The following is a 22539-nucleotide window of genomic DNA, read 5'->3' on the forward strand; positions in this document are numbered from 1 at the left end:
ATAGAGAGACAAAAATATAGAAAAGAGTAAGAAACATGAGGGACACAGCAAAATAAATTGTAATGTGTAATTTTGCAGAAGAAAGACAGAGAAAGGAGCAAAAGCAATAATTAAGTAGCTAAAGGCTAAACATTTTTATTTATTTTATTTTTTTAAAAGATTATTTATTTATTTATTTATTTCACAGAGATAGACAGCCAGCGAGAGAGGGAACACAAGCAGGGGGAGTGGGAGAGGAAGAAGCAGGCTCCCAGTGGAGAAGCCCAATGTGGGACTCAATCCCAGAAAGCCGGGATCATGCCCTGAACCAAAAGCAGATGCCTAATGACTGCACTACCCAGGCGCCCAAGGTTAAACATTTTTAAAGTTATCAATCCAAAGATTCAACACCACGAAGAATAAATAGAAAGAAAACAACACTGACTCCAAAGTTTATATAGAAATATAAAAGTGCCAAAAATAAATAAGGCAATCTTGAGGAAGAAAAATATAGCTGGAGAACTTACAATCAAATCAAATCTAATATCAATATCAAGGCTTATTTTGAAGTTTTAAAGCTATGTGTATATTCTAAAGCTATAGGTATTATTATTAGAAAGATAGACAAATAGACTAATGAGACATAACAGAAAGTCCAAAAACAAAAAGAGGGGGAGGGGAAAGGAGGAGGGAGGGAGAGGAGGAAGGAGAGAGAAAAAGTAATTTTGACTTTTATCTCTCATTATACAGAAAAATGAATTCCAGGTGGATATAAATAGATATAAACATGAAAAGGTGTAAGGTAAAACAATAATTTTTTTAAGAAGAAAAAGAGAATATCTTCATGATCTTGGAAGAGGTAGAGATTTCTTAAAGATAAAATAGAATAGTGCTAATCACAAAGGTAAAAGAAGATGACTTAGAATATATTAAAAAATTAATGTGTTCTCTTTATCAAAAGACAGTGGTGAAAAGGCCAGCCACAGGGTGGGAGAAAATATTTGCATTGCATATACAGGACAGATGACTCAAATCCATATATATTAAGATCCCCTAAAAATCTATAAGTAGCAGTCAGAAACCTCAATAGAAAAAAAAAGTCAGTGTTGAATAAGCACCTCATAAAACAGTGTTTCCCAATCACACACATATACAAAGTGATCCATTATGTTAGTCAACAGGGTAAAACAAATTAAAATCTAAAGGGTACCACTCCATACCCACTAGAATAACTAAAATGAAAAAAGACAGAAAATATCAAATGTTGGCGAGGATATGGAGTACAACTGTACTCTCATGCACTGTTAATAGGAATATAAAATTGTATAAAGGTCTTGGCAAATTGGTGGTATCTACTAGTACTGGACACATACATATCATATAACCTAGCATTTCTAGTACTGAATATATTTCCTTTTTAAAGATCTATTTTTTTATTTGAGAAAAAGAGGACAAATGGGATGGGGGGCAGAAGGAGAGGGAGATAGAGTCTTTTTTTTTTTAATGATTTTTTATTATATTATGTTAGTCACCATACAGTACATCCCCGGTTTCCGATGTAAAGCTCGATGATTCATTAGTTGCGTATAACACCCAGCGCACCATGCAATACATGCCCTCCTTACTACCCATCACCAGTCTATCCCATTCCCCCACCCCCCTCCGAGAGGGAGATAGAGTCTTAAGCAGACTTCACGCTGAATGTGGAGCCCACCTTGGGGCTTGATCTCATGACCCTGAGATTAGGAGCTGAGCCAAAACCAAGAGTCCAATGTTTAACCTACTGCACCACCTGGGCACCCCTAGTCCTGAGTATATTTCTTTTTTTTTAAAGTTTTTATTTATTTATTTGACAGAGATAGAGACAGCCAGCGAGAGAGGGAACACAAGCAGGGGGAATGCGAGAGGAAGAAGCAGGCTCATAGTGGAGGAGCCTGATGTGGGGCCCGATCCCACAACGCCCCCTGAGCCGAAGGCAGACGCTTAACTGCTGCGCCACCGAGGCGCCACCCTGAGTATATTTCTAAACATGCATCAGTATTTATGTCTACCAAAAGGCATACAATGAATGTTCATAGCAGAGGTAATTTTGTTGACCCAAACTAAAAACTAATATCCATCAGAATAGATAAAAAATCTATGACATATTCACACAATGAAATACTATACAACAATGACAAGTATATTACACTCAGCAACATGAATGAGGTAACAGATTTAATGCTGAGCAAAAGCCAGACACATAAATGTATGTGGTGCATGATTTCATTATATCACATACAAAACCAGGCAAAATTAATCTGTGGTACTATGGGATTCATGAATAAGAGTTGGAATTCCTAAAAATTTTATAAATTATGTTATTCATAAAACATTTCCAACCTTCTTCATGTTACTTACTCATTGCTATGAATATCCAACTTTTTAAAATAAATAAGACATAGTAAGTTTAGAAGTAGTAGCAAAGAACAAAAACTGGATACTCGAAAACTGGAAAGATACTCAAAAGATACCAAAAAACTGGAAAACACCAGGAAATCTTATTATATAGTATTTGAATAACAACATTTTTGGATATCTTAGCAAGGTAAACAGCACTACACAGAATTGGAAGTCAAACTTGCCAATTTAAGGGTTTATTTTGCTTCTTAAGCTTATTCTTGAAAGAACATTTGCAGAGTTTATATATTATATATTATGCATATAGTCTTATTAACGTACAATTTATAAGAATGACTCACCATTACCAGCATACAGGGCCACAAACATACTCTTACAATAAGCAAAATCAACTGATAAGATCATCATATACTTCTGTACTGATATCTGAACACTTCACAACTTTTGACTTGACGAGCCAGCATTTCCTACTCTTGTTTTTGACTTGACATTAATAGGTTCCTTCAAATCAGTAATATCTCCATGTCCATTGTTAAGCTATAATTGTTACAAGAGATTTATAATACTTTTTCCATTTTGCTCATTTTCAACTATTATTATTTTATTTGATATTCAGAAAAATATATGAATTTTCCAAAAAATGCCAGGAAGGAAGTCCCACCAGAAACAATAGTCAAGATAGTGGTTACCTGTGGTGGAGGTTGTGCTTAAAAAGGGACATAAAGAGTGCTTCTGGGTGCTGATTATATGGGATATAAGTCTAATGTTCAGAAAAGATGACTGGAGATTTAATTTAGCTGTCATCCATATAGATGGCATTTGAAGTAATAAGGCTGGGGGAGATCACTAAGGAAATGACTGCATATAGATAAGAGTATCAAGGACCGTCTCCTGAGTCGGTATAATATTTAAAGGCTACAAAGAAGAGAATAGCTCAGTAAATATGGAGGAGAGGATAGGTGAATTATGAAGAAACTTAAGGAAACACGTTGTCCTGGAAGCCAAACAAACCATATCAAGAAGGAAAGAGTAATTTAAGTTCTTAAATTCTTAAGTGAAAATTAGCCTTAAAATAATATCTAATGAGAACAAAGTGGTGGTTACCAGAGGGGAGGTGGGTGGGAGGATGAGTGAAATAGGTGATGGGGATTAAGGAGTGCATTTGTGATGAGCACTGGGTGATGTATGGCATTACTGGATCCCTGTATTGTACACCTGAAATGAATATAACACTATGTTAACTTTAGTGGAATTAAAGTAAAATAATGAATAAAACAAAAATGAGAAAAAAATCTTTAACAAGGAAACAATTCTAGAATGGTAGAGTAAGGACTTCTGAAAATCTCTTCCATAAAACCAGAGAATGTCTAAAAATTTTCAAAATAAACTTTCTCCAAACTCTCACCGAAGTCTCACAGCAATCTGAGGAGTGTTATTCAAGAAAAGTGATTATTCTCAGTAAAATCAGGGAGCCCTATTCTCATCCTCATCATCCGCATTCTGTAGAAGTCTTGAAGATTTTGTTATAATAAAAGGGTCAATCCATCAGGAAGATATCATGATTATAAAGATATATGCACCTAACCACAGAACCCCAAAATACATTAAGCAAAACTGAAGAATTTAAAGGAGAAATAGACAACAGTAATAACTAAAGATTTCACTACTCTGCTTTCAACAGATCACTAGACAGAGCATCAACATAGTAATAAAAAACTTGTACAAAATTTAAACAAACTAGATCTAACAAACATACTGCACTCTACCCAACAGCATCAAAATACACATTATTCTCAGGACCACATGAAACATTTTTCTGAGTTGACCATATATTAGACCATAAAATAAGACTCAGTAAATTTGAAAGTATTAAAATAATACAAAATGTGTTCACTTGAATAAAATTAGAAATAAATAACAAGGGAATTTGAGAAATTCACAAATGTGTTGAAGCATGCACTCCCACATAAAGAATGCACTCCTAAATAAAGAATGGGCCAAAGAAGATATCACAAGGGAAATTGGAAAGTACTTTGAAATGAATGAAAATGATGCACAATATACCAAAATTTATGGAATGCATCAGCTTATAGCAGTGTTTAGAGGGAAATTTATAAATAGAAAGTGTATATTTTAAAAAAGATAAAAAACTAATTAACTGACCTACTTTAAGAAACTAGAAAAAGAAGAGCCAACTAAACCCAAAACAAGTAGAAGGAAGAAAGTAATAAATATTGGAGTGAAATTAAATTAAATAGAGAATAGAGAAACATTAGAGAATCGAAGAATCTACAAGTTGGTTCTTTGGGGAGATCAAGAAAACTGATAAACTTTTAGCTAGACTCACCAAGCCAGAATAGAAAAAGAATTAAAATTACTAAAATTGTAAAGGAAGGAACATTACTACTGACCTTACAGAGATAAATAAGATTATACAGGAATACTATGAGCAACCGTATGCCAACAAATTAGACAGCCTAGAAGAAATGGAAAAATTCCTAGAAATAGACAAATTACTGAAACTAATTAAATAATAAGTAGAAATTTTTGTTGGGCCTATAACAAAGAAATAAAATTAATATTGTAATAACTCCCCTCCCCCCCAAAAAAAACAGGCCTCAATGTCCTCATCATTGAATTATACCAAATATTTAAAGAAGAATTAATAATAAGTCATCACAAAGTGTTGTAAAATATAGAAGAGGAGGTAACATTTCTTAATTCATTCAATCAGGTTATTACTCTGATTTTAAAAAGTGACAAAAATCACAAGAAACCACAGACAAATATTTATTATGAGTATAGACAGAAAAATATTCAACAAAATACTAGCAAACTGTATCAGGCAACTTATAATCAACTGATTAGTTTTTCTCTAAAACCTTCTTTTGTGTTCCCTTTCTTGATTTATTAGATTCTATATTGTGGTTGTTACATACCTCTTCAAATTCATCTCTTATCTCTCTTCCCTTTACATTGGCCTTCTGCCAGTTCCTAGAACAATACAGATCTTTCCCACTTAGAAGCCTTTGTTACTTGCTGTTTTGTTTGTTTGTTTGTTGTTTTTTGACCTGAAATATTCTGCATCAAGCTCTGGCTCTTTCTCATTTTTTAAGTTCAGGTTAAAAACCATCCACTCAAAGAGGTCTTCTCTAATTACTGTATCTAATTAAACCCCTCCCCACCTCTGTGCCTTATTTGTCTAATATAATGTCTTAATATTTATTGACTGACTGAATCAGTCAAACAAGTAAGCAAGCAGTCTGTGAGATGAGTTCGAAGAGAATGCTTTTTCATTGGTGCTAATGTGGCAGGATTGCTTTTTTATTTCCCATTTTCCTGGGGCCTAACACATACAAAGGCTCGAATAACAGAAAGAGGCAATGAAATGTTTGTGCCATCACAGCCTGTCCAACATATCTTGAGGGGGCCATTCTGGGAGTGCAATAGTTCTAATCCTCTGGTAGGTATGCTTTTCTGTAGCATCCACCCCCAACACACACCCTCTATCCCTGCTCTTCTATGACAATAGAATGATTGGAACTGAGAAGAAAGGGTAGGGAGGAAAGGTGTGGGAGGAAAGCTGAGAGGTTAAAGGAGCCCAAGGGGCATGGAGGAAAGAGAAGAAAGAGAAAGCATAAAGGAGAAGAGTTCTATTCCCCAATGGGTAAATGAATTTCATCATTATCTATGACTTGCAAAAGCTACGCTCTTAGGGTCATGTAGAATCCTTCCTTAAATGTCCTCCTTTCCTTTCTTAACCTTCATGAAAAGCTATCAGTTATAATCTGTTCTACCTTGGAAATCTCCTCTCTGTCTCACTCAGTTCAGCCCACTGTCTATTACCATATGTTATGGCCTCAGGGTCACTCACACCGAACATTGTAATGGCCTTTTAACTGATGCCTTAGCTTTAGCTTCACTATTTCCAGCCGGTCATCCATACTGCAACTAGGACAATCCTTCGAAAGCATACATTTTGCTATATCATCTCTCTACTTTGGCACATCTACAACTTATAGCTTATGGACTAAAATTCTCTTTTCTTGGTGTGGGCAATTAGGGCAATATTACCTCAGCTTCTCTAGCCTGTAAGTCCAGGGATACCGTTAATTCCCTTAATACTGATGTTCTTGTATGCTTTTTGCCTTTGCTGTGTTGTTCTTTTGCTAGGAATGTCCTTCTTTCACCTTTTAAAGGTGGTCTCATTTTCTAAGCCTTATCTATTTTATGAATCCTTCCCTAATACTCCACTCTGAGCAGAAGCAATGGTGCCACTCCCACCTTACCATCAACATGGGTGCCTTTAACTTGTTTACTATTTAAGGGTTAGACTGTGAACAGTCAAGTAGTTTTCAGTTTGTTTTTTTAATTTATTTCTCCTTCTTCTTTCTCTTCCTTTTTTAGTTCATGCCTTTCCTGCTTTGACCTTCACCATACAAGAAGACATTTTTCCCCATAAATCCCACTGTTCCCATATATTATTGTCAAAGAAATGAAGCTATTACATTTTGTTTAAAGTAAGTTGCCACTCTGGGCCCAGTGAAGTTTCTAAGGTACTGATAGCTGCATGTTTTATTGTCACATGTGTACTAGGACATGCTAGGATTTTTAGGGCTAATATTCAGGATTTCCTGCTCAAAGTATTTGGCTTAAGTTGAGAGACCCACCAAGAAATTCCTTTTCTTTCTTAGGGGTGGAAAATATCTTCCATCCCCTAGACTTTCCCCGAAAGTCTTTACATTGTTAAACTCTCGAGTATATTGGGCAGAACACTGCATTGTCCTTTAAACATACAACCCCCTGAACAGCAAAGATAAAAATACATATACAGGTGATTTTCTGTTTAGGAGTAGTAGAACCCCAAATATATATACTAAAGATGGAAGGCACTGGGGAAAATGAGAGGACATGACCTTGTGATAGTCTTCACTTAATAGAATTAGAATAAATTTTATTTTATTTTTTTAATGTTCGGTTAGCCACTGTATAATACGTCATTAGTTTTTGATGTAGTGTTCAATGATACATTAGTTACGTATAACAGCCAGTGCTCATCACAGCACATGCTCTCCTTAATACCCATCACCCTGTTACCCCCTCCCCCCACCCCCTCCCCTGTGAAACCCTCAGTTTGTTTCCCAGGTTCCATAGTCTTCCATGGTTCATCTCCCTCTCTGATTTCTCCCCCTTCAGATTTCCCACCTTCCCCTATGGTCCTCTGTGCTATTGCTTATATTCCACATATGAATGAAACCATATGATAATTGTCTTTTGCTGCTTGACTTACTTCACTTAGCATAATCCCCTCCAGTTCCACCCATGTTGATGCAAATGGTGGGTATTCATCGTTTCTGATGGCTGAATAATATTCCATTGTATATATGTACCACATCTTTTTTATCCATTCATCTGTTGAAAGGCATCTCAGCTCCTTCCACAGTTTGGCTATTGTGGACATTGCTGCAATGAACATTGTGGAGCATGTGTCCCTTCTTTTCACTACAGCTATATCTTTGGGGTAAATACCCAGTAGTGCAATTGCTAGGTTGTAGGGTAGCTCTGTTTTTAACTTCTTGAGGAACCTCCATATTGTTTTCCAGAGTGGCTGTACCAGCTTGCATTCTTACCAACAGTATAAGAGGGTACCCCTTTCTCTACATCCTTGCCAACATTTGTTGTTTCCTGTCTTCTTAATTGTAGCCATTCTAATTGGTATAAGGTGGTATCTGACTGTGGTTTTGATTTGTATTTCCCCAATGGCTAATGATGTTGAGCATTTTTTCATGTGTCTGTTAGCCATTTGTATGTCTTTTTTGGAGAAGTGTCTGTTCACATCTTCTGCCCATTTTTTACTGGGTTATTTGTTTTTTTGAGTGTTAAGTTTGAGAAGCTCTTTATAGATCTTGGATATCAGCCCTTTATCTGTAATGTCATTTGCAAAAATCTTCTCCCATTCCATGGGCTGCCTCTTAGTTTTGTCAACTGTTCCCTTTGCTGTGCAGAAACTTTGTATTTTGATGAAGTCCCAAAAGATCATTTTTGTTTTCCTTTCACTTGTGTTTAGAGACATATCTTGAAAGAAGTTGTTGTGGCCCATGTTGAAGAAGTTACTGCCTATGTTCTCCTCTAGGATTTTGATGGATTCCTGTCTCACATTGAAGACTTTCATCCATTTTAAGTTTATCTTTGTGTATGGTGTAACAGAATGGTACAGTTTCATTCTTCTATATGTAGCTGTCCAATTTTCCCAGAACCACTTATTGAAGAGACTGTCTTTTTTCCAATGGATATTTTTCCTGATTTGTCAAAGATTAGTTGACCATAGAGTTGAGGGTCCATTTCTGGAGTCTCTATTCTGTTCCATTGGTCTGTGTGTCTGTTTTTGTGCCAATACCATGCTATTTTGGTGATCACAGCTTTGTCATATAGCTTGAAGTCAGGCAACATGATGTCCTCAGCTTTGTTTTTCTTTTTCATCATTCCCTTGGTGATTTGGGGTCTTTTCTGGTTCCATACAAATTTTAGGATTGTTTGTTCCAGCTCTTTGAAAAATGTCATTGGTATTTGATCAGGATGGCATTGAAAGTGTAGATTGCTCTGGGTAGCATAGACATTTTAACTATGTTTATTCTTCTGATCCATGAGCATGGAATGTTTTTCCATCTTTTTGTGTCTTCTTCAATGTCTTTCATCAGTGTTCTGTAGTTTCTAGAGTATAGATCCTTTACCTCTTTAGTTAGGTTTATTCCTAGGTATCTTATGGTTTTTGTTGCTATTGTGAATGGAATCAATTCCTTAATTTCTCTTTCTACAGTTACATTGTTAGTGTATAGAAAAGCAACTGATTCCTGTGCATTGCTTTTGTATCCTGCCACATTGCTGAATTGCTGTATGAGTTCTAGTAATTTGAAGGTGGTCTTTTGGGTTTTCCACATAAAGTATCATGTCATCTGTGAAGAGGGAGAGTTTGACTTCTTCTTTGCCAATTTGGATGCTTTTTATTTCTTTTTGTTGCCTGATTGCTGAGGCTAGGACTTCTAGCACTATGTTGAACAATAGTGGTGAGAGTGAGCATCCCTGTCATGTTCCTGATCTTAAGGGAAAAACTCTCAGCTTTTCCACATTGGTAATGATATTCACTGTGGGCTTTTCACAGATGGTTTTTATGCTATTGAGGAATGTTCCCTCTATCCCTATACTCTGAAGAGTTTTAATCAGGAATGGATGTTGTATTTTGTCAAATGCTTTTTCTGCATCAATAGAAAGGATCATATGGTTCTTGTCTTTTATTGATGTGCTCTGTCATGTTGATTGATTTACAAATGTTGAACCACCCTTGCATCCCAGGCATAAAACCTACTTGGTCATGATGAGTAATCCTTTTAATGGACTGTTCCATCCTATTAGCTAGGATCTTGTTGAATATTTTGGCATCCATGTTCATCAGGGATATTGGTCTGTAATTCTCCTTTTTGATGGGATCTTTGCCTGGTTTTGGGATCAGGGTAATGCTGGCCTTGTAGAAGGAGTTTGGAAGTTTTCATTCTCTTTCTATTTTTTGGAACAGCTTCAGTAGAATAGGTATTATTTCTTCTTTAAATGTTTGGTAGAATTTCCCTGGGAAGCCGTCTGGCTGTGGACTTTTTTTGGGGGGAGGTTTTTGATTACTGCCTCAATTTCATTACTGGTTATTGCTCTATTCAGATTGTCTATTTCTTCCTGTTTCAATCTTGGTAGTTTGTAAGTTTCCAGGAAGGCATCCATTTCTTCCCAGTTGCTTAGTTTGTTGGCATATAGTTGCTGGTAATAATTTCTATTAATTTTTTCTATTTCCTTGGTGTTAGTCATGATCTCTCCCCTTTCATTCATGATTTTATTATTTTGGGTCCTTTCTCTTTTCTTTTGGATAACTTTGGCCAGTGGTTTATCAATCTCATAAATTCTTTCAAAGAACCAGCTTCTAGTTTCCTTGATCTGTTCTGTTTTCCTGGTTTCTATTTCATTGATCTTTGTGCTAATCTTTATTACTTCTCTTCTCCTGCTTGGTCTAGATTTTATTTGTTGTTCTTTTTCCAGGTCCTTTAGGTGTAAGGTTAGCTTGTGCATTTGGGATTTTTCTAGTTTTTTCAGAGAGTCTTGCATGGTTATGTAGTTCCCCCTTAGGACCGCCTTTGCAGTATCCCATAGGTTTGGACCAATATGTTTTCATTCTCATTGGTTTCCATGAATTGTTTAAGTTCTTTAATTCCTGATTGACCCATTCATTCTTTAGCAGGATGTTCTTTAACTTCCAAGTTTTTGAATTCATTCCAAATTTTTTCTTGTGATTGAGTTCCAGTTTCAAAGCATTGTGGTCTGATAACATGCAGGGAATAATGTCAGTCTTTCAGTATTGGTTAAGACCTGATTAATGACCCAGTATATGGTCTATTTTGGAGAAAGTTCTGTGTGCAATCGAGAAGAATGAGTATTCTTTTGTTTTAGGGTGGAATGTTCTGCATATATCTACAAAGTCCATCTGGTCCAATTTGTCATTCAAAGCTCTTGTTTCTTTGTTGATCTTCTGTTTAGATGATCTGTCCAATGCAGAGAGTGGAATGTTAAAATCTATTAATGTATTATTCTTGATCTGATTCTTTATTTTGGTTAACAGCTGGCTTATGTAGTTGGCCGCTCCCATGTTGGGGGCATAGATATTTACAATTGTTAGAGTTTCTTGTTGGATAGACCCTTTAAGAATGATAAAATGTCCCTCTGGATCTCTTACTACAGTCTTTGGTTTAAATTCTAATTTGTCTGATATAAGAATTGCTACCCTAGCTTTCTTTTGCGATCCACTTGCATGATAAATGTTTCTCTATCCTCTTGCTTTCTGTCTGGACGTGTCTTTAGGTTCAAAATGAGTCTCTTGTAGACAGCATATGGATGGGTCCTGTCTTTGTATCTAATCTGCAACCCTGTGCTGTTTCATGGGACCATTTAGGCCACTCATGTTGAGAGTTACTACTGAAGATATGTATTTATTGCCATCTTATCATCTGTACAGTCCTTGTTTATAAGGATTGTCTCTGTAAATTCTGGTCTATATTACTCTTGTGGTCTTTCTTGTTTTATAGAATCCCCCTTAGTATATCTTGCAGGGCTGGCTTGGTGGTCACATATTCTTTCAGTTTCTACTGGTCCTGGAAGCTCTTTATCTCTCCATACATTCTGAATGACAGCCTTGCTGGATAAAGTATTCTTGACTGCATGTTCTTCTCATTTAGTACCCTGAATGTCTTGCCAGCCCATTCTGGCTTGCCAGGTCTCTGTGAACAGGTCTGACATTATTCTAGTGTTCCTCCCTCTATACATAAGGAATCTCTTCCCCCTAGCTGCTCTCAGGATGGCTTCCTTGGTTCTAAGATTTGAGAGGTTTACTATTACATGCTGGGACATTGGTCTGTTCTCCTTGATCTTGGGTTGGGTCCTTTCTGCCTCTAGAATATGAATGCTTGTTTCATTCCCCAGATTAAGGAAGTTCTCAGCTACGATTTGCTCCAATATATCTTCTAGTCCTTTCTCTCTCTCCACCTCCTCAGGGACCCCAGTAGTTCTGACATTGGAACATTTTATTGCATTGTTTATTTCTCTAAGTCTGTTCTCATGGATTTTAAGCTGTTTGTCCCAGGCCTCCTCCTGTTCCTTCCTTTCTTTCAGTTTATCTTCTACATCAGTAATTTGTTCTTTTGCCACATTTACCCTAGCTGTTAAGTATCCAGTTTAGACTGCATCTCATTCATAGCACTTTCAAGTTTGGCCTGGTTAGCTCTCATTTCTGCCCTTAGAGATTTTATGTTGCCACTAATGGTTTTCTCAAGCCTAGCTATTGTCTTCATAATTGCTACCCTGAAGTCTATTTCTGACGTCTTGCTTATATCCATATCCATTAGGTCTGTGGGAGAGGCCACTGTCTCTGGTTCGTTTCTTTGTCGAGAGTTCCTCCTCCTAGTCATTCTGTTGAGGGATGGTTGAGGGGATATACAGAGTCAAAAATATCAACTACAATCCAGGCAAGATGCACTCTGGGACAGTTTGGAACAGTTGGAAGCCACCACTGAAAAAGCAAAGCCAAAATGAAACCCAAGAATAATATTTATAAAGCTAAAAAGAAAAAAAAAGGGGGTGCAGGGAGGGGGTCTATAATCTCTCAATGTGGGCAAGGTAGGATGTTTCAGTTCTTCTTGGGTGTATTTTATTCTCTTTGTTAGAGAACACTATTTCCAAGAGTTACAGGGAAATTAAAACTGGTATATATATAAAGGTAGTATTGAAAAGGGGAAAAAGGACTACACTGAAGCTTATATCTGTATCTACATATATATAAAAACTATATATATATATATATATATATATGTGAAAAAGTACAAGTTAAAAAGCTACTATGGAATATGTTGTATTAAACATCTAGTTGAGATGAGAAATAGGTAAAAAGAAAAAATTAAGAAGAAACATGAGAAAGAATTTTTAAAAAAAGTTGTATCTGAGAAATACACGGGCTGTGAGGCAACACCAGGAGCTCAATATACTATTTTCCATTGGTGTTTGGGTTTTAGTTTTATGAGGTCCCTAGGGTTATCATCCTCTTGTTCTTCCAGATTGTCTTCTGGAGGAGGGACCTGCCTCCTGTTGTTTTTCAGGCAACCCTGCTTGGGTGGAGTTGCCCTGCCCCCTGTCAGCAAAGGAAAATGTTCGCACCCAGACCTCCCCCCAGGGAAGAGAAGTCAGAGTCTGCTCCTCTCTGAACCCTCCAGAACACACAGTCTCCCTTTCTGTAAGCACCGCTGAAAACCACAGCCTCCCACAGGCAGTGCACACCCCCAGCGACCCTCTCAGCAGTCAACTTAGGCCCCCGCTTGTCTCTGCTCCTTGTGCTTCCAAAACCACGAGAGGTCCCAGTCTGCACTGGTGGTGGCGGGTGGCGGCAGCAGCGGCGGCAGCAGCAGACCCAGGTCCACGGTCAGCTCCTGGATCCTGTCTGAGCGCTGTTATCAGGCCCTTCCCGTCCCACCACCACCACTTTGCAAGCTATCACTGGCGTCCTGGTGCAGGATGCTTTTGCGCTAGGGTATTATATTATTTACCAGTGGCCAGCTTCTGGTGACTCCCTCCCCCTTCTGTTTATCCTCTGGTATCTGTCCACAGAATCACAACTCCGCTGTTCCTACCTCCCAACCACTGATCCTCCACCCCTGTAGGGATCCAGATATCTATGGATCCAGATATATGGGTGTTCAGAATGGCTTGGCAGATATCCAGCTAAATTCAGGGGAATGGTTGAAACAGAGTCACCCACTCCTCTGCCATCTTGTCCCTCCTCTCTTTAGAATAAATTTTAAATAAGGAAGTGAGAAGAGTCCTGAGGAGAGGATTTCCCTTTCTTCTTGGTGATAATAGTTTAAAGATCTACAGTTCTAATTACTCAGCCATCAGAAACGATGAATATTTACCATTTACATTGTTGTGATTGGAACTGGAGAGTATAATGCTGAGTGAAATAAGTCAATCAGAGAAAAACAATTATCATATGGCTTCACTCATATGTGGAATGTAAGAAACAGAGCAGAGGATCATAGGGGAAGGGAGGGAAAACTGTATGGAAAGTCGTCAAAGAGGGAGAAAAACCATAAGAGACTCTTAACTCTAGAAGCAAACAGGGTTGCTGGAGGGGAGGTGGGTAGGGGGACGGGGTAATTGGGTAATGGGTATTAAGGAGGGCACATGATGTGATGAGCACTGGGTATTATACGCAACAGATAAATTACTGAGCACTACATATGAAACTATTGATGTACTGTATGTTGGCTAATTGAATCTAAATTAAAAAAAATAAAGATCTAAAATTCTAGTTGGGAGCCCTAGATACCCCATAGATAGGAGAGGATGCTTTATTTCCAAGACTGAATCACAGAAAACCATAGCCATCTATAAGAGAAGATCTCTAGACCATAAGTTGCAAACTGGTGGTTTGCAAATGTGGTTTGTTTGATCCATATAGTGTTTATAACTTTTAAAATTATTTGCGAAGATTTGAAATTTGGGAGATGTCACATAAAACCCCAGATTTGTTTATTATTTTATGAAATCAGAAGATATGACAACACTGGTCTCAAATTCTCACATGACCACTATCAGCTGAATAGTGGTTGTCCTTGTAAATGGGCACATGCTTGCCCATTCCCCTAAAACTCCATCACTTTCTATCCTCTCCCTGAAAAAGGTTGCAATGTCAATTGCCATTAATCAACTCACCTGCATGTTTGTTTTACATATAGTAGAATTAAGAGCTCCTAGTAGAATTAAGAGGAAAGTAACATAGTTCTTGTTATCAAAACTTAAAAAAAAAAAGACTGAGAGGACTGGTTTCAAAACCAGGCAAGTTTACATTTCCTTATAGAAACGAAGACTATTTCTACATCTTTACTATGCATACTAAGTATACCTTTGTTGAAGAAATAAAACTTCAGGTATTAACATTATGCAATTTGTTATGAAGAACTATAATTGATATATTAAAAAGATGTACAATGAAAGTCTTAATTAGCTTTAAAACATAGACTGAAAGTTCAACAGGTTTTGTGTTTAAATGCATACACTAAGTGTTGCTGCTGGGAAATGAAATTATATTTTAAGCAACAAACCTTCCCAGGTACCAAAATATTTTATAGATGCCAAATTTATTTTTAAAAAATGTCTATTGCAGAAGAAATTGTGTGTTGAACTACAAGTATTTTTTAAAAGATTTTATTTATTTATTTATTTGACAGAGAGAGAGAGAGCACAAGCAATGGGAGTGGGAGAGGGAGTGGGAGTGGGAGACGGAGCAGGGAGCCCAATGCAGGGCTCGATCCCAAACCCCGGGATCATGACCTGAGCCGAAGGCAGATAGATGCTTAACCAGCTGAGCCACCCAGGTGCCCCAAACTACAAGTATTTTTATCTGTGTTGAATAAATGACTGAGGCCAAATATAGGGCATATTACATGGAAAGTTGGATTTCTTGTGGCATTTTCTTTTATAGCTTATGAAAGCACAGATATAAAAATTACTGTGGAGTTATATGTATTTTTTCATGATTTCAATGAGAAATTTGATGTGAATGAAGAAATTTTTGGCTGTTGCCCATTACACGAAAATCAGAAAATGGTTTATTTGGGTATATTGAGAAAAGTCCTAAGAAATATAATATGAACAGACCACAATTAGTATATGTGAGTGTTAATGTCAGACTTAATGAAATGTATATCCAATGTTGCAAATTTTGTAAAGACACAGAATTTATGTTTGTTCACTGGTAGATTCCGTAGGAATTATTTGTTTTGTGGTAAAAGGCTTAAATAGAGCATATTATAGAGACAGAAGCTGCCACCATGAGCTGGAGACCTCCTACTGAATTGAATAACAGCTCAAAAGTTGGGTTAAATGGATGAACAGTATGGTTCAGCTTCTCTTTATGAACCCAGGTGCCTGAGTGAGAAAGTTGCTCACCCCAAACCCACTGTACAAAGAGTAAATCCATGTCTAGAAAGAAAGCAACTCTTTTCCTTTAAGATACTGATTTAAACTATACAACATCATTCCTTATTCTCTTACCATTTCCCTTAGCTACACCTCTACTAAAACTAATCCATGCTTACATTCTGTACTCAACATGGGAATTCCAAATATAAGACCTGACATTAACTCCTTGGTGCTGAAGTAAAGGAGGCAGGTTTCTGTTTTGCAAATCAAAGTGGTAATAATTTTTAAAAGAAAAATTGTAATAATTATTGTTATTTTTACTTTGAAATTTTTATATTTTTAATTTAAAATACCTCTACAACAATTTTTTACCTTATCTCATATGCTCATCCCATAATAATTAAAATTGTATTACATTTTTTTAATGATTTTTTATTATATTATGTTAGTCACCAAACAGTACATCCCCGGTTTCCGATGTAAGGCTTGATGATTCATTAGTTGTGTATAACACCCAGTGCACCATGCAATACGTGCCCTCCTTACTACCCATCACCGGTCTATCCCATTCCCCCACCCCCTTCCCCTCTGAGGCCCTCAGTTTGTTTCTCATAGTCCATAGTCTCTCATGTTTCATTCCCCCTTCTGATTATACCCCCTTTCTTTATCCCTTTCTTCCCTTACCGATCCTCCTAGTTCTTATGTTCCATAGATGAGAGAAATCATATGATAGTTGTCTTTCTCTGCTTGACTTATTTCACTTAGCATTATCTCCTCCAGTGCCGTCCATGTTGCAGCAAATGTTGAGAACTCGTTCTTTCTGATAGCTGAGTAATATTCCATTGTATATATGGACCACAACTTCTTAATCCAGTCATCTGTTGAAGGGCATCTCGGCTCCTTCCACAATTTAGCTATTGTGGACATTGCTGCTATGAACATTGGGGTGCGTATGGCCCTTCTCTTCACTACGTCTGTATCTTTGGGGTAAACACCCAGTAGTGCAATGGCTGGATCATAGGGTAGCTCAATTTTTAACTTTTTAAGGGACCTCCACACTGTTTTCCAGAGTGGCTGGACCAACTTGCATTCCCACCAACAATGTAGGAGGGATCCCCTTTCTCCACATCCTCTCCAACAATTGTTGTCTCTTGCCTTGTCCATTTTTGCCATTCTAACTGGCGTAAGGTGGTATCTCAGTGTGGTTTTGATTTGAATTTCCTTGATGGCTAATGATTTTGAACATTTTTTCATGTGTCTGTTAGCCATTTGTATGTCTTCATTGGAAAAGTGTCTGTTCATATCTTCTGCCCATTTTTTGATTTGTTTATTTGTTTCTCGTGTATTGAGTTTGAGAAGTTCTTTGTAGATCTTGGATACCAGTCCTTTATCTGTAGTGTCATTTGCAAATATATTCTCCCATTCCGTGGGCTGCCTCTTAGTTTTTCTGACTGTTTCCTTGGCTGTGCAGAAACTTTTAATCTTGATGAAGTCCCATAAATTCATTTTATCTTTTGTTTCTCTTGCTTTGGGGATGTGTCATGAAAAAGGTTGCTTTGGCCGATGTCGTAGAGGTTGTTGCCTATGTTCTCCTCTAGAATTTTGATGGATTCCTGTCTCACATCGAGGTCTTTCATCCATTTGGAGTTTATTTTTGTGTATGGTGTGAGATAGTGGTCAAGTTTCATTCTTTTGCATGTAGCTGTCCAATTTTCCCAGCACCATTTATTGAAGAGACTGTCTTTTTCCCACCGGATGTTTTTTCCTGCTTTATCAAATATTAGTTGCCCAAAGAGCCAAGGGTCCATTTCTGGGCTCTCTATTCTGTTCCATTGGTCTATGTGTCTGTTTTTGTGCCAGTACCATGCTGTCTTTGTGATCACAGCTTTGTAGTACAGCTCGAAATCCGGCATTGTGATGCCCCCAGCTTTGTTTTTCCTTTTCAACAGTTCCTTGGAGATTCGGGGCCTTTTCTGTTTCCATACAAATTTAAGGACTATTTGTTCCAGTTCTTTGAAAAATGTCCTCGGTATTTTGATCAGGATAGCATTGAAAGTGTCGATTGCTCTGGGTAGCATGGACATTTTAACTATGTTAATCCTTCTGATCCATGAGCATGGAATATTTTTCCATCTTTTTATGTCTTCCTCAATGTCTTTCAAGAGTGATTTATAGTTTCTAGAATATAGGTCCTTTACGTCTCTGGTTAAGTTAATTCCAAAGTAACTATGACGTGAAATGGCGTAGGTTTGTCGTGGTTGAGCTTGGGAGGGGTCCTCTCTGCCTCTTGGACACGAATGTTTGTTTCCCTCGCTAGATTAGGGAAGTTTTCAGCTACAATTTGTTCAAATATCTCTTCTAGACCTCTGTTTTTCTCCACCCCCTCGGGGATGCCGATGATTCTAACATTGGATCGTTTCATTGAGTCAGTAATCTCCCATAACCTACATTCGTGGGCGTGGATTTTTTTAAGACCATCTTCTATTTTCATTTTTTCCTCTATTAACCCATCCTCCAATTCACTAAACCGTTCCTCTGCTTCTGTGACCCTGGCCATCAGAGCCTCTAGTTTTGCCTGCATTTGGTTCACAGAATTTTTAATTTCTGTCAGATTCGCTCTCATTTCTGTCCTTAGGGATTCTATATTCTCAGTAACCTTTTCATTAATAGTTTTTTCAATTCTACTCATCATTTTGACCATCGTTACTCTGAATTCCATTTCTGATACTTTGGTTACATCCATATCCATTATTTCTGTGGCAGAGGCCACAGACTCACTGTCTTTTCTTTGCTGGGGGGGGGGGCTTCTCCTTCTTGTCATTCTGATGAGGAGAGGTTGCGGGGTTGTCCAGAGCCCAAATTATTGACTGGGTCCCAGGCCGTGCCCCTTGTTTTATAGGGATCTTAGGGATGTGGGCTTCTTCTTTAAAGATTTTATTTATTTATTTATGTGGCAGCCAACCAGCGAGAGAGGGAACAGAAGCAGGGGAGTGGGAGAGGAAGAAGCAGGCTCCCAGCGGAGGAGCCCGATGAGGGACTCCTTTCCGGAACGCCGGGATCACGCCCTAAGCCGAAGACAGGCGCTCAATGACTGCGCCACCCAGGCGCCCGGGTTGTGGGCTTCTTGATTTTTCAGCCTGCCTTCTGTGTTCTGGGGGAGGGGCCTGCCGCGCCGATACTCAGGCAACCCTGTTTGGGTAGAGTCTCCGCGTCCCCTGCGAGGGGTGATGGGGATGGGCACTCTCTGAGCCGGTATTTCCAGGCTTTTGTTCTCTGGCGGCTTTCCCTGGTGGTTTGATGTGCCTCTTCTGAGAGTCAGAGCCGCAGCGGCCGAGTTTCAGCCTCTGTCACAGAACAGAGGGATTGCGGCCTGTTCTCTACTAATGTTCTGGCCACTTTAACTCTGTTACTGTTGCTGCTGCTCAACCCTGCAGAGTCCCAGGATGTGCGCCCCACACCCGGCGTCCCTGCCCTCACTTCCAGGGCCGGCACGTCTCTGTCCTTTGTATTTCTAACGCCGCCAGCCGCTAGCCGCCCCACGCGCGCTCCGGAAGCTCCCGGTCTCAGTCTGGATCCAGTGAGCGCACCGGGATTCCGGTGTTCTGCGAGATGCCTAGTGGCGCGGCACACCCGGCTCACGGTCTCAGTCTGCTGTTTTGCGGGTGCCGTCTGCGAGCCCCGCCCACGCTCCCATGCAGGTGGCTACCGCTTCCCCGCACCCGAACGCGGCGGCTCCCTCCCCCTTCCGTTTATCTTCAGATATCTGTGCACGGTTTCATGGCTCCCCGCTTCGTACCTCAATAGTCAGCACTGGAGATGTTCATTTGTAGAGATCCAGATGCATCTTCCTGCGTCTCAGGCTGGTTCTGTGTTTGTTTAGGCTGGTCTGGTACCTATCCAGCTCGACTCAGGGGACCGGTTGAAAAAGGTGTCTCCTACTCCTCCGCCATCTTAACCCCTCCCCTAAAATTGTATTACATTTTTGACAGTGTTTTTTTTTTTATGATTATCCTGATTTACTTATTTAAGATACCACTCTTATAGGAATTTGAATTTATGACATCTGCATTAGATAATATTTTAACTATTCCTCCCCTTGCCTCTACTCTCTACCCTCCAAGAGAAGGAAAAGTGTAACAATTTATTGTCAGTCCAGAAGACTGTGTGTCATTGAAAGAAGAGACCACTTTGGGTTCACTCCTGTGTACCCAGCATAAACCCAGCAGAAAATAAACTAGAAGTTATTCAATGAGTGTTTACTAGGTGGATGGATAAATGTACTTCAGTTGAAGACAGAACACATACCCAGAACTCTTTTGGGAAGGAAGCTGTATTTCAATCTCATGCAAGTTCAGTATTAAGGATAATTATTTTCTCTTCCCTTCAACTTCTTCTTCACCCTTTTCTGCCTTAGATGCTTATACAACAGCTGAAGTGGTTTATTCCTGGACTCTTGGGAAGAACAAATCTGTGGAAGTAGCACAGGATGGCTCCCGCCTGAATCAATATGACCTGCTGGGCCATGTTGTTGGGACAGAGATAATCCGGTCTAGTACAGGTATTTATTTATTTTATTAATAAACATTTTTTTAACTTGAATCATATACCAGTCTTATACCGTGCTTATAAAAACATGTAATCCTCAAAGTAGTCTTGTAATGTAGGTACTATTATCATTAGGAAATTGAGACATAGAAATGTTCAGTAGTTTGCCCTATGTTACATTATGTAATATCAGAGCCAAGATCTGAATTCAGGCATATTGGCTCCCAAGCCAATGTTTTTAACTATGATGCCCTGCTGTCTAAGTGGGTTAGCTGGTCAAGGACATTAGGGCTGGACTGTGGTAGAAGATAAGGTAGAGGGAAGCCATGATGGTGGGAGAACTGAACTTTGGTCCTAAAGGTTTCATGAAGACATTTGCTCAACTCTGCCAATGCTGAAGTGACAAATTAATAACCCAGGAGAGTCCAGGTGCACAACCAGGAGGTCTAAGGATGAGCCACGGAATTATTTTTTTAAGTGAGTCACCTGTCTCAAAAACAAGTCTGTCTGGCAAACCTTGCCAGGTCCTCTCCATAGCTAAATCCTTGGATTGATAAATGGAACCTAGAGACTTGTAGCCTTGAGTCCTATTTAGAGACTGACCAGTTACAAGGGCCTGAGGAAGGAAGCACCCTGAATCTGAACTAATCTTAGGGTATTTGGCAAAATGGAGTATATCTTGGGGGCCCACATAGCTTACAATATTTTTTGCTGTTAAGGGCAGGAACTTTCAACGCTTGTCCTGGTGAAAGATCTGAATCCACAATTTTAAATGAATTAGGGTACTCTTGTTCTTTTATTTAATTATCTGGACACTGTTCCCACTTCTTATGATGTTATAGTATATCATCTTCTCTGTGCCCTGTTTTCCCTCCATCCCAGGACCAGGGGAGGGTAGCTAAATAAAGAAGCATTTAAAATAGATTTCAGAGACAATAGGATTTCGAGATTTGGAATTTGATGTGGGGAAAGGCTATTACAAAGACAGGCAATACTGAGGTGTCAATGTGAAAACAATCTATTGGAGAAACTGCAACTGGTTCAGAGTAAGAAGTGAAAGGTAGAAAGAATATGGAGCCACTAGGGTGTGGGCTGCTCTCCTCTGAGAGGGTTCTGGGGTTTGGCCCATGGAGTTGGTAGTGGCTGGACCAGGCTGAGCAGCTGGGCAGGCACTAATGTACATAGTTGGCCCAAGTCCAAGAGTTCTCCCCCTCCAGCAGGTGTGAGTTAGCTGCTGGAGTCAAGTGTCCAGTTTTGGAGAGAGTGTACAGGTAGGTGTTCTAGGTGGGTGTGCCCAGGCAACCTGGATCTCATTACTTTGCTCCAAGGAACACTCCATGTCTTCACGGTGGGCTACTATGCTCCTGGGGCTCAGATTCTGGCTATGTCTCCTATCCTCTGGAAGCATTGAAAGTGTGGTCTAGGGCCAGTTGCCTAACCTCCCCAATTTGGTTTGCTTACAGTGAATCTATACCATGGTATAAGTATTACCCACTGGTTGCAGAACTACTGCTTGGTTTGCATGCCCTGATCCCTGGACTGGACACAGCCCTTGTTAGGGTGCTTGAAACCCACTTCCTGGGGCCTCATGGAAGGGTAGGGCTAAGGGTACCTCAGCTGGACTTGGTGTGTGTATATGGGAGATAGTCTTCCCCACCTGGACAGTGGTTCTGCTCTCCCCAAGCAGGGGGATGGAGCAGGGCCTTCAGCACCCACATGTTCACACAGCATTCCTTTGTCCTACGGTACCCCTTCATGTTTCTGAGCAGAAGCCTTTGTCCTGCTCCTGGGTTCATCTGCATTGTGCTGTCTTTGCAGCCAGAGCCAGGACCTCCCTTCTGTGATTGCATAGCTGAAATGCATGCTTATTCTCCCTTCCACATGAGCTGTGGGCAGGATCCTAGAGGAGATCATGTGTGTGCCTGCAGGTAGCAGGGCTCTGCTCAGAGCAGCACAGAGGGTCCCTAGCGGCCCAGGGCACACATACCCCATCCAAGATGTCTACCCTGGGGGAGGGAGAGAATTCCCCATTGTATCCGTTGGCTCTCCCCGCTTCCCAGTCCTTCCTCAGCACTGCTCACCTGGCATCAACTTTTGAGATCCATCAGTAGC

General features: G+C 39.3%; 1 protein-coding gene across 1 annotated transcript in view; it reads left to right on the forward strand.

Annotated features, from left to right (window-relative positions):
* GABRA3 (gamma-aminobutyric acid type A receptor subunit alpha3) overlaps positions 1 to 22539 on the forward strand; it is a 370374-nt gene that overhangs the window by 290145 nt on the left and 57690 nt on the right. The window contains exon 7 of the mRNA XM_048213585.2: positions 20297 to 20440. Coding sequence (XP_048069542.1) covers positions 20297 to 20440 — 144 coding nt within the window. The remainder of the gene's footprint in view (positions 1 to 20296; positions 20441 to 22539) is intronic.

The sequence above is a fragment of the Ursus arctos genome, chromosome X, assembly GCF_023065955.2.
Source record: "Ursus arctos isolate Adak ecotype North America chromosome X, UrsArc2.0, whole genome shotgun sequence".
NCBI classification, from domain to species: Eukaryota; Metazoa; Chordata; class Mammalia; order Carnivora; family Ursidae; genus Ursus; species Ursus arctos.